The following is a 16,096-nucleotide window of genomic DNA, read 5'->3' on the forward strand; positions in this document are numbered from 1 at the left end:
AACAAGGGAGTTAAAGGGGCCATGCTTAAAACTTTGGGGAAAACATCAACAGAGAGTGGTTAAAAAAATTTCCCCTATTACATAGCTATTGTGAGGATCAAGGGGGAATAACAGGCAGCAGATGCTACCCACCTCTTTGGATTAAAGTTGGGATATAAATAAGCAGAACAATAAATCCCGTTCAACTCACTGACACTGTTACTTGTTCCGAAGGCTGTTTACATCAATAGGTCTCTCCTTCGGGACTAGACTGATGGGTTTCAGCTTCAATCAAATTGATTTTTATGACTGGCAGAAGTAGCAGGATATTTCCTCATGCGGAATCCTTAACTGGAAATGGAATCAACAACGTTGATTATTTCAGCACCGGGTTTAAACATTCACTACACGTTACACAGTCCTTAGGTCACATCTGGGTCCACCAAGAGGACTTCTAGTCAGATGCAAGCTGCAAGTTCCCTGGCAGGTCAGGTCTGAGTGGAAAAATGTCCAAAGATCCGGGTTTATAACAGAGCAGCCTTTTGGCTCAGAGATACAGTATCTGCTTTGTATGCAGAAGGTCCCGGGTTCAACCCCCCGCACCTCCTGTTGAAAGGATCAGGTAGGAAGTGATCTGCTTGAGACACTGAAACGCTCCTGCAAATCAGAGTAAACAAAACACACGTCGATAGACCAATGGTCAGACTCGCTAGAAGGCAGCTTTGTGTATTTCTGTACATTCTGTATCGCTTCACACAGCCAAGGTGTGGTGTGGCCAAACTGTCTGAGGGAACAGATTCTGCTTTCGCTGTGCTTCGTTCCACAGAGTACCACAGAGCGGCCCTTCTGTCTATTCTGGTGACTAAAAATTCCCTCTTTAGGAGCCCTTTTCACTCTGTTTGCTACACTGCCTTCTCCAAATATTTCAAGTGCTAAATTTTATTAAATATTAAAATACATGTTTTATGATGATTTATAATGTTATTTTTATTTTTTACTCACTGTTAAAAGCATTTCTCTCTCTGATAGTCGTGTCCTTTTGAATCCATTCCTCTCTATTTGTACTGGTGGGAATTCTTTTTAAAAAGCACTGATTGAACTGTGGGGGGTTTAATTCTGTGTAAACCAGCATATGACTGGACTATGTGCCCTTAATGCCGGACTCTGCAGGGCTTCAGGATAGGCATGTTTATGCTGTATTTTGACACAGCATGGTATAATGGTTAGAGCAGGGGTCCCCAGGTTTTTTGAGCCTGCAGGCACCTTTAGAATTTTGAGAGGAGGTGGTGAGTGACCACACCATAATGGCTGTTGGAGGAGATGGAGCCCTCCCTCCTCACACCTTCTGGGAAGAAGGAAAGCCTGAAGGGGGAATAGAACCACACACTGACGAAGGAAAACTAAGATGCCTACCCGCCTTCTGGATCCTCCTGTGGAAAAACCTTTCATCTGCATGAGGCAAGTGCCCAGGAAAGTACTGGCAGGCACTACATTGGGAAGCCATGGGTTAGAGTGTCGGACAAGGCTCTATGATATCCAGGCATGAATTTCCCACTCTGCCACACAAGCTCTCTCGGTGACTTTGGAGCAGTCACTGTTTCTCAGCCTGATGTACCTCACAGGGTTGTTGTTGGAAGGGTAAAATGGAGGAGGGAAGAATGATGTTGTAAGCCACTCCAGGTCTCCATTGTGGAGTATAAATAACACATGGAAGTATTTAAATAAAATATGACACAACACAGTTCCTATATGCTTGTGATACACAAACATGAGAAAAACTTGCTGGATCAGACCAATGGTCCATCTAGTCCAGCCTCAGTGGCCAACCAAACACCTGTTAAGCAGGGCACAGATGCCAAAACTTCCCCCGCCCGCCCCCCGCCCCCCGGAAACTGGCATTCCAAGCTGCACTGCCTTTGAACATAAGTTCCAATTTGTCATCATGACTAATAGCCGTTGATGTACCTAATCTCCATGGTTATGGTTGCCAACCAACCTGGAGGAAAATGTCCTGTCCCTTTAATAGAGGTTTCATGTGCGGAAATTGCAACTGAAGCTTTCCATGGCAGAAAGTTAAATATCATTACCCAATAAATAGGCAAGATGTCTTTTAGAAAACAATATAAGATCCTCATGTCTAATGTGGATAAAGGAATGGATGTTTCTGAGAAATGATAGGCTCTTGACTTTGGAAGGTCATGACCTGAGATTTGGATGGCATGCTTATTTGTGGTATGATAAAGTAAAGGTCAACGTAGACTTTAAAAATCACTATATTAGGAGAGCCATCTAGAGAATTTGTAATAAATGTAAACTGAGCCAGTTTGGTGTAGTGGTTAAGAGCGCGGGACTCTAATCTGGAGAACTGGGTTTGATTCCCCACTCCTCCACTTGAAGCCAGTTGGGTGACCTTGGGCTAGTCACAGTTCTCTGGAGCTCTCTCAACCCCACCCACTTCACAGGGTGTTTTGTTGTGGGGATAATAATGACATACTTTGTAAACTGCTCTGAGTGGGTGTTAAGTCATCCTGAAGGGTGGTATATAAATCTAATGTTGTTGTTGTTGAGACTATCACAGAAGATATCGCTTTGGATTTCAACACAGGAAGCTTTTAATAGAGGTGAAATGACAACTAAACAGAGATGGTTGATGTATGGAGAATTATTAGAGTTCTCACAAGGAGACTGTAAATTGAAGACAAGGGAAGATCTGATAGCTAAAGGCTGTACATGTCAATGGTTCTTCTATGCACAATTGCTAGAAAGGTTTAAATCAGATAAAAAATTATGGGGTTTTGACTAGGGTAAGACAGAATTGGGAAAAAAAGCTTTGTACAAATGATGAACATTTTATCTCTAAAATGTACAAACTTTTATTGAAATCTGAAACAGAAGAAGAATGTGTGAAAGACTGTATGGTAAAATGGACTAAAAATTTGGGGTATAATATACAAATGAACCAGTGGGAAAATATGTGGGTAAAGGGGCTTAAATTCACTTTAAGTTCCACACTAAAAGAAAATTTTTAGAAAATGATGTATCGGTGGTATATGTCTCCTGATAAATTAGCAAAAATGAGTAAAGATATGTCAAACAAATGTTGGAAATGTAAGCAACATGAAGGAACATTTTATCATCTTTGGTGGACTTGTCTTAAAGCACAAAAAACGGTCACAAATTCATATGATGATACAGAAAATTTTGAAGATCAATGTACAGTTTAAACTAGAAGCTTTTTATTGGGATTAAAGGACAAAAAGCTGGAAAATAAACATGGTATTCTATTTCTATGTATGACAAAAGCTAGGCTTTTATATGTGCAAAAATGGAAAAGTACAGTATTGCTTTCAATGGATGACTGGATTGTGAAAATTATGGAGTTAGCGGAGATAGCTAAACTTACAGCTTTGATCAGAGAAAAAACATTGTTTACTTTCATGGTTAATTGGAAACCCCTTATTGACTTGCAGAGTGAGACGAGAAAAAATGAATTGATGATTTGTGGATTTGATTTCTAAGAAGATAAACTTGGGAAAAATAAATAGAAGGGGGACAGTATTGAAAAAGTAAGTTTTAGAGGTATTAAAACTACAAGTATAATGTGTGTAAAGATATAATAGATGTTGTAGAAGAAAATGGAAAATGAAATATGTATTATTTTTCCTTTGTTTTCCCTTTAATTTTCGTTTCTTTCTTTTTTTCTTTTCTTCTCTCTTTTTATTCCTGCTTCTTTAATTTTTCTTTTCTCTGCCCCTTTATTGGGCTTTTAATCTTATTAATAAAATAAAAATTATTTTTTAAAAAGAAAACAATGTAAGAGCCTGAACGTACAATGACAAGAAATATCCACAAGAGGGCAACATAGCCTAGGAAGTGGGAAAGGGAGGCTAGATTTTACATTGATTGTGGTTTTGGTTAGCCAGCTATTAAGGTTGTTGGGTGGAGGATAACATTAACAACAACAACAACAATCTGTGCTTATATACCACTCTTCTAAACAGATTAATGTCCCACTCAGAGTAGTGAACAAAAGCAGTGTTATTATTATCCTTTCAATATAGCTGGAGAGCTGGGGCTGAGAGCGCACCCAAGGCCATCTGCTGAGCTCACGACAGTAGTGGAAACTGAACTAGCCGAGTGCTGATTTGCAGTCCAGTCACTTAACCACTATGCTACAGGAAGGTGCCAGGTTTTTGGAGGTTGGTTTAGTTAATGTGCAGAGTGGAGTTGTGTGTAGCAGGCTAGAGAGAGACTGGAGCACAGCAAATACTGAAAGGACGAGTCAGAAATGGAAGAAAATTAAAGCACGGAATTTGCTTCTCTAGTTATAGATTTACGAAATTTTAATTGTGCTTTTCAAAGACTCAAGTAATTCTTTTTATGAAACATAGTCTTCTGACTCCGGTCTTGTTTGCTTTGGCACTAGCAAAGTGGGTCAGGTCTCAGCTAGAGAAAACCTTGAAAACGGCGGCTTCGTGCTTGAGCTACAATCATCAGATTGCAACCCTCCCTGGGTGATCTTGTAGCCTACCTCACAGGCTAGTTTTCCATAGAGGAGAGGAGAACGTTTGTGGGTCTCCTTGTGGGCAGAGACGTCAGGGTATAAATATATCTAAATAATTCGGTAAAAACTTTCCTGGAAGGTAGGCCCATTGAATAAAGTGGGGTTTAGTTCTGAGAAGACTTGCTTAGGCTTCCTCCCTAAGCACGTTAAGCCTTTCAGTTGCCAAAGAGAGACAGTTGATCCAAAGTTGAGAGTAGGGGAAGGCAACCAACACACCGATAATGGGGCTCAAGGGGCAGTAAGTGGTACATGGTCCAGGTCCTTTGCAGTAACTGAGTCTTGGGTGGATCCACATTTTGAAGAACGGTGGGAAATGGTTTGATCGACCCATCGTTGCTTGTGGCGTGCAGTACGCACCCTCGCCCGCTTTAAACAAGTTTTGCACGGGGTTTTTAATACCTGCCCCTCCTAACATCAAAAGCTTGCGCGACCTGTACAAAAATTCTGTGCGAGGAGGAGCTGGCAGGTCGGTCCCTGGTGAGCTGTCAACGGCTTTCACTTCCGCATGGAGGAAAAACATCCCACCGTCAGTCTCCAGCTTTCCAGGAAAAGAGGGGAAAGAGAAAGCGGCTCCCGCTGTCTTTTCTTGTTCGTGGTACTTTCGCTTTCATTCTCGGAGCGCGGCAGAGGAAGAAGGGCGGCACGACGGAAGCGGTGAGTCTCCCCAAAGCTCAGGCCTTCCCGTGCTTCTTTGGGCTGGAGGGCGTTTTCGAAGGACGGGGCCCTGGGGCTGTGGCAGAGCAGCTGCTTCGCGTGCGGAAGAAGGACAAAGCTAGGATGAGGCTGTTTCTAGGGGCTCTTTGGAGCGGCGGGCAGGTCTCCGCCCTGGGGTGAGTGAAGACTCTGTGCTGCTGTTGAACTCTGATTTTTAGAGACCAGTAGAAAGTGCCGTAGAGGTGCCATCTGGGGACAGGGAAATTCCTAGAGATTTGAGGGGGTGGAGCCTGCAGCGGTTTGGGCTGGGGGAGCGGAGGGACCTCAGCAGGGAATAATACCAAAGAGTCCACTTTCCATGTTCTGTCCTTTGCCCTTTCATGGCCTCTGGGGTTGACATATTTCTATACATGGGGCAGTTAGTGAGTAAAATGGCTTTGTTAAAGCTGCTAGTTTCTCCAATAACTGTTGCAACTTCTGGGAAACGGCCTTCTCTTTGTGGATTTCACAGTGTGCCTAAAGTAACTCTGAACAACCAAAAGGAACATCTGGCAGGCAAGTAGTTTATGCCTCAACGGTATCCCCTCTGACTCTCAGACTACTGTCAGACCTTTTCAACTTTGTATCTGGACGCCTCAAAACCCCCTCACAGTGTATTCATATAATCCGGATTGAATCCATTTCTTGTATCCCTCATAGCTTCCCTTTTTCTTCGTCAGAAACTTCTGGCTGGGCCAAGATGTCCAATAGTGTCTGCTGCAAATTGGTGGACTACTTGGAAGAGCTGACAGAGGAGGAATTCAAGAAATTCAAGATGCATCTTGAAGACTACCCGCTTGAGGAAGGCTACAAGCCCATTCGGCGCTGTAAGACAGAGAGGGCTGATGCCATTGAAATTGCCCGGCTCATGGTCCGAGCATACGAGGAGGCCAAGGCCTTGCAGATGACAGTCAGAATCTTCGACAGAATAAACAAGAAGAATCTGTCAGCCAAAGTCCAACGGGAGATGCCGGCACGTAAGTAAAAGAAACCGGACTGCTAAGAAAGCAACATTTTCTTAGTTGTTGTTTCTTCTTAGGCCTTCGATCCACTTTGCTATGGGTGTAAATTTTTAAAAGCCACTATTGTCTTCTCTGACTGGCAGCAGCTCTCCAGGGCCTCGCAGGCAGAGGTCTTTCGTCACCTACTGTCTGATCTTTTTGACTGAAAATGCTGGGGATTGAACATGAGACTTTCTGCATGCCAAGAAGATGTTTCACCACTGAGCCATAGCCCCAACCCCATAAAAAGCAGAAAGATCCTGTGTGTGTGTGTGTGTGTGTGTGTATGTGAGAAGACACTCACACGCACACACACACTATAGTATTTTAAATTAAATGTTTAAAATATTTATATTTGTATATGATATTTATTTCTTTAACAAGAATGGCTATTTGCTTCTGACAGGTTTCTTCCAGCCTGTAAAACCAGTCTCCTTGAGCAAAGAAGAAAAACAAAAACAGCAAGGGGAGACAGAGTCAGCTATCTACAACCGGCTCTTTGGGACTTCAAAGAAAGGTATGTTTCTGGCCAAAAATCGAGATGCTTCCAGGTGGGAGGGCTGCGGAAAAGCTGCAGGCAGCTCATCCTTCCATATCTACAATGAGAATCCCATCCCTGCAGGGAACAAGTTAAGTTAGGAGGGGAAAGCAGGTAGATGCATCTAGAAAAGACTTATCAAATAGCGGGACATTTTGCTGAAGCACAAAGCTTCCAGCAGACCAACAGAGAAAAAAATCTTTCCTCCAAAATGGCCTTAATTGAAAATGACTTGCTAAGCAGGAAATAATTTTTTAAAAACTGCATATAGATTTATGCAAATATACATTCATCCATGACCTTACAATGAGGATTTTTAAAACATCTGCTTTGTGGAGTAGGGGGGAGAGGGAGATGTTGGTGATGTTACTGATGCTAGCCAAGTGGTATTTGTTATGGCCACTATACAGAGAGCATCTGAGGTGTTGGATTTTCCCAAGTCCAACTTGTAACTGTGCCAAACCTTTGTAGAACCAACTTTTTAAATGCTACCTCCAGAAAGAGACAGAGTCTATATTCTGAAGATAGCAATGGCATTATCAAACAACTCCACCAATCTTAAAATAGTACATTCGTCTCCACAACCCCAGTATGAATTTGAAAACATGTAAAGAATAGTTTCTTCAGCTGGTGAATATGGAGAGCATTGCACTGCCTTTTTTCTGACTCTCTCTCTCTGTGTAGTGGAGGTGACACTGGATCCAAAAACAGCTTTTCCCACACTTATCCTTTCTGAAGACCGGAAGAGGGTCCATTTGGGAGAAAGAGCCAAGCTTCTTCCAGACAACCCTGAGCGATTCAAATTTTCACCATGTGTTCTGGGAGCAGAAGGCATCACCTCTGGGACTCTGGAATGGGTAGTGAACGTGGGAAAGGCTAAAGGCTGGTCCATTGGTGCTGTCCAGGAATCAATAGATAGAAAATCGCACCTCTACATAACAGCTAAACAAGGGTTTTGGGTACTACAGCTGACTGAGGGAGAGTACGAGGTCTCGACTACCCCTTTCACCACCCTTTTCCTTTGGAAATCACCACAGAGAATCAAAGTACACCTGGACTATGACCGTGGCATCCTCTCATTTTATGATGGCGACTCCATGGAACATCTCTTTAGTTTCAATTATCCATTTTCTGAGAGGATGTTTCCCTTTTTTCAGGTCTGGGATACAGAGATCCCCTTGCAAATCTGCCCTAGTGATTCATAGGGACAAACATTCAATATAATTTAGGACGGTCAAAGACTGGGAATTTGAATTTGGAATTTAGGATGGATAATTTATCTCACCCTCCACTAGCTATCCTGTCATACATGAAACTTAGGGTGGCTTAAGAAAGGTGAATCCCCCCATGCCTTTCAAGATATACTTATGACTGACTTGAAGGTGAGTTGAAGGGCCTGTGTGATTAGTTCTACACGTGCTTCCAGTATTCATATATTTATGCAGCACTGTGTGATCTTGCCCTGAACCATCTTCCATGACATTAGCCATCTGAGAATGGGGCACTATGGATATAAAATCAGCAAATAATAAGTTACTCTGAATTAATAAATATTGATGAATTGATGTGAAATTCAAAGGTGATCTGGAATATGAAATAGAGAGCACCACTGCCACCCAGTCTCATGGCTCCACTACAGACTCAGAACTTCAGAATGCTGACAGATTAGAAACTGGGTTGGCACAAGCTGATTGGCTGGCCTTTATATCATTCATGAAGTCATTTCCCCAGCCAATCATATTTCAAACACTGGCTTTTGCTTTTTTTTTTTTAAATGCTGTCTACATTTCTATGCTGCCTCTCAATTGTATGATTCTCAAGGCAGTTCTCAAGGTGGTGTATAAAAATAAAACAATCACGATTGATAAAGTAAAAGGAGCTGGCAATAGATTACATGAAAACAATGGCTTTATAAGTTTTTTTTAAAAAAAAATGAGGCAAAACAGTATGAATAAACAGAATCACCACAGCAGTAAAAAAAAAAAATCAGACACTAAAAACACAAAGCAAAGCCAGTGAAAGCCAGAAGCAGAGCCAGCCTGCCGTTTAGGAACATTAGGAAGAGAGAGTTGTTTGTATTTGGTACCTCAGATAGCAATATAGGTGCCAGGATTATAATGGTGGGAAGAAAGTTCCACAGATGAGGTCCCCCCTGCTCCCTCTGTTCCTTACAAACCATGTGCCATCCTTTGGTGAGGCACACTCAATAAGATTTCTGATGATGATAATGTCGGAGCAGGCACATATGGGAAACGGGTCCTTTATTTCCCTTTAAAGACTAGTATTCCCTCTCTGCTCAAGTTACATATTTTTCTGTTACATAAGTTCCAGAAGATCATTTCAGGTGGGTAGATATGTTGGTCTGTAGTAGAAGATCAAGATTAGGGTCCAGTAGCACCTTAGAGACTAACTAGATTTCCAGAGTGAGCTTTCAAGAGTTGGGAAGCTGACCTGAAAAAAGTTCCAGAAGTTCCCATTGCTCTCTTCTCAGAAGGGAGGGTCTTACAGGAGAGGGAAGAAGGGTCCCTTTTAATCACCAAAAGGCTAGGTTGGGGATCAGGGGACTTCCGCGGACAAAAGCCATGTGGGATGTTGCTTTAATAAGAAAGAGAATTGGGTGAGACTGAGTGAAAAAGCTGAATGAATTTAACCCACTGCTTGACCCTTGTATACTGTTCACAAGTTTCAGTGAATGCATGTACAATCCATAAGAACATAACAGAAGCCATGTTGGATCAGGCCAATGGCCTATCCAGTCCAACACTCTGTGTCACACAGTGGCCAAAAAACCAGATGTCATCAGAAGGTCTGCCAGTGGGGAAGGGACACTAGAAGCCCTCCGACTGATTGCCCTCCAAACACCAAGAATACAGAGCATCACTGCCCTAGACAGAGAGTTCCATCCAATCAAGTAACAGTGTACATTTGACTTTTAACAACAACAACAACAACATTCAATTTATATACCACCCTTCCGGACAGTGCCCACTCAGAGAGGTTTACAAAGTATGTTATTATTATCCCCACAACAATCACCCTGTGAGGTGGGTGGGGCTGAGAGAGCTAGAAGCTGTGAGTGACTGACTCGAGGTCACCCAGCTGTCTTCAAGTGGAGGAGGGGAAATCAAACCTGGCTCTCCAGATTAGAGTCTCGCACTCTTAACCACTACACCAAACTGGCTCTTGTTGGTAATGGTAATGAAGGACTTTGCACTAGATAGATAGGTCATGCAAGACCTGTGCACCCTTCCTTTCTACTGATCTGCTGCTGTTCCTTTGATGTGTAGATTGTTACTCTCAGGTATCTTCCTTCTTCTAGTTTATACAATCTCTCTTTTCCACCTAACCACCTGGAAGCAGAGATGCTTTCTGCATCTCTTATCTATCCTAGTGTAGTTTAACTAGATTAGAATGCTGTGTCTATGCTATATTATCCAGAACGGACTTCTTATATGTATAGGATTCATATTTCTTCACTGAAGATAAAAATAGACTCTTTGTTCCACAGCAGCCACCACATAGGTTCTTTACCATGTGCACCTCTGCTTACACTTCTTAAGTGTGTTGAATAATTTTGTTTTATTCCATTCTTTTGATTCACTGGACTGGATTGTAATGGCCTTTGGCTATTCACAATAAAAGCTTTTTGTACTGCTTAATCTCAATACACCTACAGTTGAAAGTGTGACTGAATCTGCACATTTATTCAGGTAGTGGTCCCTGGTTTCACTTGTAAAGTGAACATATGTGAACAGAGCTACTGAGACAAAAGTTAGATTGGGAGGTAGTGCCCTGACGAGAGATTTTTTGTGTCACAACAAGCACATTGTATCACACGTATCACTCAATCCCTACAAAATTAAGCAATAACCTGCAGGTGTGAACCAGTCATAGGCGATGAAACACACAGTGCTGAATAATCAAGCAACATACAGGAATATGTGGACCAACTCATACAGTACAAGTCTATGCCTGTCTGAAATGAAATCCTGCCCTCGGGTCATAGCTGAACACCCACACCCACCCCCCGCGGGTGGGGTTTTCATGGCAAGAGACAAATAGGGGTGGTTTGCTATTGCTTGGCTCTGACCCTGGTTTTTGTTGGAGGTGTCCCAATTACTAACCAAGGCCCACCCTGCTTAGCTTCTGAGATCTGGTGGGATCAGGCTCACCTGGGCTATACAGGTAAATTCCACTGTTTTCAATGGTGATTACTGTAGTAATAGAATTTATAATTTTTGAGATACTCTCTTAGGTTTAACAGTGTTAGGGAAATGGTAGTCTGCCCCCCTTGATCACATGGCCTTAGTTCTAGAAAATAATATTTTAGTCATTGTTCATATGAAAGTTGATTTTTTTTTATAAATATACAAGTAAATACCATTGTAGTGTCTCAAAAAGAAATCTTACTTTCCAGATGAAATCATATCAGCATCTGTTCAAGTATTACATATTTTGTACATAATGCAACATTTTGTATCTTAACATTCTCATCCCATTTGGTCTTATACCAGGATTGAATAAAAGACAGCAAATTATGAATTAATTATTTTTGAATATGTTTTGTTTTTCACAAAGGTTTATATGCAGTTAATGTGTCCTGAAGCATAATAAACCATGCCTAATGTAGACATTTTTCTATTGTTTGGTGTAGTTCTGCCTTAACAATATTCTAGCTGTTGTCAACAGGTTATTTATAATGTATTTGTAGGCCGTTTTTACTGTTTGGTAGAAATATCCCAGCAGAGTTATTCCTGGATTATATAATATTTTATCATTGACTTTTTCTTCTAAGACTGAAATGTGTCATGTCAAAATATATCAGCAATTGAAGATTGTCGCCAGATGTGAAAGAAAGAACCAATCAGTGCATTGGATCCAACCGGCTTTTCCATTGACAAAAGAAGATGGACAGAGTCCCCTTTGGCCACCCAAAAGGCTATGATGGGAATCATGAGACATGCATCACAGAGACTTTAATAAAGGTGGGCAGGGCAAAATTCAGTGGAAAAGCTGGCTGGATCCAATCCTGTTGGATCCAATCCTGTTTACTGAGGTGGAGCAGGGAGGAGTAGCTCAGGATATTTTTGGTTACCCAAAAACACAAACACACACACACACACACCCCGAATTCAGTTAACATCACATGTATTCTTGGTATGAGTTCTTTCTGACTGTTGTTTCTGGTTATTGCTCATTCTTCATCAGTGGACTCAGAAAGATGACACTTACTCTGAGGTAAGTGTGCATAGGGTGCCCCCCCTGACAATCCCATCCTATGCAGAGTTGCACCCTTTGACATCATAGGCTTAGAAGAGTAACACTCTAGGATGGTGCTAGTAGAATCTCCCAGAATCAATATGGAAATGTCTGTCCACTGTGCCACCCAGCCATAATGATAAAACTTTACAGGCGGATCATTGCCTTCCACTGCCTTCCATTGCCTTTCATTGCCGCTTCCTTCCAACTTTAGACAAGGCCCCTTTGACTTCTTTGTTCCTTAGGCTGTAAATAATAGGGTTGAGCATGGGTGTAACCACTGCATAGAAGAACGCAAGCATCTTGTCCTGGTTGGATGCACTGTTGTCTTTGGGACTCAAGTAAGCAAAGATGGCTGTGCCATAGCAGAGGATGACCACAGTCAGGTGAGAGGTACATGTGGAGAAGGCTCGGTGACGGCCTTCTGATGAATGGATACGCAAGATGGCACTGATGATGTAAACATAGGACAACATGACCAGTATACAAGGGATCAACAGCACAATGACACCAGCCACCATCAGTGAAATGTCATTGATGAACGTGTCCGAGCACGACAGCTTGACAACAGCCAGGACTTCACATGCAAAGTGGTTGATGATGTTGAGGTTGCAGAAGCGAAGGCACAGGGTGAACCCCGTCTGCACCAGGGCATTGAGGAAACCGACGAACCAGGAAGCGATTGCCAAGCGGTTGCACACTCTTGGGTTCATGATGGCTGTGTAATGCAAGGGGTGGCAGACGGCAACATATCGGTCATAGGCCATGGCTGCCAACAAGATAAACTCAGTGCTACCCAGGAACAAAGAGATGTAGAGCTGAGCCATGCACCGATCAAAAGAGATAGTCTTGTGACTGGTCAGGAAATGGGCCAACAACTGGGGCACCACACTTGTTGTGTAGCAGATATCCAGAAAGGAGAGATTGCTCAGGAAGAAGTACATGGGGGTGTTGAGCCGTGGGTCACTGCGGATGGCTGTAATGATGAGCACGTTGCCTGCCAGAGTGATGAGGTACATGGAGAAGACCACGGCAAAGAGCCACAGGTTGGTTGCTCGCACATGGGAGAATCCCAGAAACACAAACTCTCTCACATTTGTCTGATTGTGGGGTCTCATTGTAGAGCTAACCAAAAGGAAGCACAATGGAAGTGTGAGGTGTGGCTTCTACCTTGTGACCTGAATAGGGTTGCCAACCTCCAGGTGGGACTGGAGAATCTCCTGGAATGATAACTGATCTCCAGATGTCAGAGATCCGTTCCCCTGGAGAAAATGGCTGCTTTTGAGGGTGGACTCTACAGCATTATACCCTGCTGAGGTCCCTCCCCTCCCCAAACCCCGCCCTCCCCAGGCTCCATCCCCCAAATCTCCAAGAATTTCCCAGTCTGAAGCTGACAAACCTAAACCTGTGCGGTAAGCCCCTCTTTGCTCCTTGTCTAGCAGCTGTGGATGAATACAGATGATACATTTTAAGGCTGGAGTTGCAATTCGAAAAAGAGGCTCACTGTCCTGGAAATGGACTTTGAGCTCTTTTTTTAATGCACATGTGCCAGCAGCAGATCCATCCAGTTAGTTAACTTTGGACTCTGGACTGTATGGTTTTGTGGGGAACTCGCTTTAGATTATAATATATAACGCACATGCAAAACTGCAACCTGCTACAACTTCCAGCCCACTCACAAATCCAGCCTTGATGGCACCATTTTGCAGATTGGTGAATCGATGCTGGTGTATGCTACAGATGCTGTAAAACTGGAACAAATGGGTCCCCTGTAAAGCAGAGAGCAGAAGGAAAGGGAGTTGTGGCATGATGGGACTTTGGTTATGGGGGCTTATAGGTTCCCTGGGCAATGCTATGCAAATTGGCTTTTACCTGGTGTACGTAAAAATCAATGTTAATACAAGAAATATATAGCATTGAGAGCCAGTTTGGTGTAGTGGTTAAGAGCACAGGACTCTAACCTGGGGAGCCGGGTTTGATTCCCCGCTCCTCCACTTGAAGCCAGCTGGGTGACCTTGGGCTAGTCACGGCTCTCTGGAGCTCTCTCAGCCCCACCCACCTCTGTTGTGGGGATACTAATCAAAAAGGGGGACAAAACATCCAAGGAGACTATATAGTATTATTTTATCAATCACAAACATTCAATAAGTATTTCCACAACTGAAAGGTTCATTCATGAATAGTCAACTCCTAAATATAATCAACCAAGCTTGTATTAAGCAGTGTCCATCCTATATAATGCTTTCTTGTCAAATGTCCTTCCTAAAATATCTTTCAGGTAACGGACCGTCGTGGCCACATGGGTTCCAGCCGACGGACAGCAAAGCTCCAGGAGGATAATAATGACATACTTTGTAAACTGCTCTGAGTAGGCATTAAGTCGTCCTGAAGGGCGGTATATAAATCAAATGTTATTATTATTATTCATTTATATGGCACTTTTAGTGTTCACTTTACACAACTTGTCTTGTTTCAGTGTTTACATGTAAGAGAGGCAAGTAATATTAGAAATTAGTAGGATGAGAAAGGGATACACTGCCTAAGATCATCTTGCAAGTTTGGATCAGAGATAAGATTCAAACCTAGGAACTCCTGGATTGTAGCTCAGCCTCTTATCCACTGCTACACCAACTCAGGAGAGTCATGGTTTTCTTTACATTCCCTCTCTGCCTTTTGAAGGATCTGTATGGTCCATGAGATGCTAGAGACAGATTGAAACTACTGCTGGCTTTTATATTATCCAAGGGAAGCCACCATTTTTTGCTTCTCTGTCCCTATCCGCCCTTGGTGCATGTAAAATTTAATTTAAACTGTCTAACCTAATGACATCTGCAATGCCTCTGTCTTGAAACTGTTACAGACTTGGTGTTGGAAATTGCAGTGTCTGGTGTACTGCAGCAGCCAGAAGGGAAGAGGTGCGGGGGCAGCAAGGACAATAAGAGCCAAACTACAAGTGACGTCTTACACAGGTTGGACACTAGTCGGCTTCCCTCAAGTTTTGATGGGAAATGTAGGCGTCCTGGTTTTACAGCTTGGCTCTCCATTACAGCTGCAAGACCAGGATGCCTACATTTCCCATCAAAACTTGAGGGAAGCCAACTAGTGTCCAACCTGTGTAAGACGTCACTTGTAGTTTGGCTCTGAGAGCAGCATCTCTCTTGTTTCCTGGGGTCATTTCCTTGTCTTGTCTCCTATTGGGCTAAACAGGTTAATAACCTGTTTCTTCTCTCTCCTGCCTTATTCACTCTTCTACAAGATGTAGTTGGATAGCAAGGACCTCTATCTCTGTCTCTCTTCTTTACTCTCAAGTATGTATTTCTTAAATAAACTTTTTAGCCTCTTTAATCAGCACAGCGTAACTTCTCTGCTCTGTTTGCACTCTGCCAACACTTGGAGGACTTTTCCATCCTCTCCCTTTGTATTTCATAGCTAACCTAAATAATTGTTACAAGAACCTCAAAGCTTGCTCATTAGTTGCTGATATTTTTAATTTAAATTTTGTTACTCTGTTACACAATGAATACATATAACTACACATTAACCAAACATAACAAACAAGGGGGGAAAACCAAAAAGGCAAATGCTTAATAGAAGCATTAAAAAGAGAAAATAAATGGAAAAATTAAACATTTACAATTATTGTTATACATTGTTTTACAGTTATACAAGATGTTTTTACAGCTTTATCACCTACTTCCTTTATTAAATCACATCATTCCATAAATGGAAGATGAAGAGTTGTTGAGTGTTGGCTGACAAAACATATAAATAGATTCCAAACAGCATAAAAAGCATGTGCACTCGTTTGATTTTTTTGCTAATCTAATTTTATGTTTATATCTCCAACAGAGCTGTATTCCACAAGTTTATGATTTTTTAAAACCAGTTCTCAACGGTGTTTGGGAGGGGATGTTTAAACCAATCCTAAGAAAATGTATTATTCTTCTGTTGCATTCAGCACCCCCCCACCCCCACCCCACTTCCCAACCGTTACAGCTACATGCAGTTTTGGGGAAGATATGGGGTGAAAGCCTAGGCAGATCTACTTGGAAGTAAATCCCA

The 16,096-nt window shown here is 42.4% G+C and overlaps 2 protein-coding genes across 4 annotated transcripts; one reads left to right on the forward strand and one right to left on the reverse strand.

Annotated features, from left to right (window-relative positions):
- Positions 1–4,031: 4,031 nt before the first annotated feature.
- Positions 4,032–13,152, reverse strand: LOC129340470 (olfactory receptor 2F1-like). 2 transcript variants are annotated; one of them, XM_054995289.1, is made up of 2 exons: positions 12,244–13,152; positions 4,032–4,040 (listed from the first exon to the last, which is right to left on the reverse strand). In XM_054995289.1, the coding sequence occupies exons 1-2, from the start codon at positions 13,150–13,152 to the stop codon at positions 4,032–4,034; spliced, it is 918 nt and encodes a 305-aa protein (XP_054851264.1). The 2 variants fall into 2 exon arrangements, with proteins under 2 accessions (XP_054851264.1, XP_054851263.1); XM_054995288.1 differs by lacking the exon at positions 4,032–4,040 and having other exon boundaries at positions 12,223–13,152.
- On the forward strand, positions 4,499–8,665 carry LOC129340471 (E3 ubiquitin-protein ligase TRIM39-like). 2 transcript variants are annotated; one of them, XM_054995290.1, is made up of 4 exons: positions 4,499–5,197; positions 5,917–6,213; positions 6,644–6,754; positions 7,460–8,665. In XM_054995290.1, the coding sequence occupies exons 2-4, from the start codon at positions 5,937–5,939 to the stop codon at positions 7,978–7,980; spliced, it is 909 nt and encodes a 302-aa protein (XP_054851265.1). In that variant the 5' UTR covers positions 4,499–5,197; positions 5,917–5,936; the 3' UTR covers positions 7,981–8,665. The 2 variants fall into 2 exon arrangements, with proteins under 2 accessions (XP_054851265.1, XP_054851266.1); XM_054995291.1 differs by lacking the exon at positions 4,499–5,197 and adding an exon at positions 5,204–5,373.
- Positions 13,153–16,096: the final 2,944 nt, after the last annotated feature.

This window comes from Eublepharis macularius, chromosome 12 (genome assembly GCF_028583425.1).
Source record: "Eublepharis macularius isolate TG4126 chromosome 12, MPM_Emac_v1.0, whole genome shotgun sequence".
In the NCBI taxonomy this organism is placed as follows: Eukaryota; Metazoa; Chordata; class Lepidosauria; order Squamata; family Eublepharidae; genus Eublepharis; species Eublepharis macularius.

Bases quoted from the DNA above. Each gene is read 5' to 3' on its own strand.
- LOC129340471 (XM_054995290.1), top strand. From the start codon at position 5,937: ATGTCCAATAGTGTCTGCTGCAAATTGGTGGACTACTTGGAAGAGCTG. The intron at 6,214-6,643 runs GTAAGTAAAAGA...TGCTTCTGACAG, and splicing joins CCAACGGGAGATGCCGGCAC to GTTTCTTCCAGCCTGTAAAA. The intron at 6,755-7,459 runs GTATGTTTCTGG...CTCTCTGTGTAG, and splicing joins CTTTGGGACTTCAAAGAAAG to TGGAGGTGACACTGGATCCA.
- LOC129340470 (XM_054995288.1), bottom strand. From the start codon at position 13,152: ATGAGACCCCACAATCAGACAAATGTGAGAGAGTTTGTGTTTCTGGGA.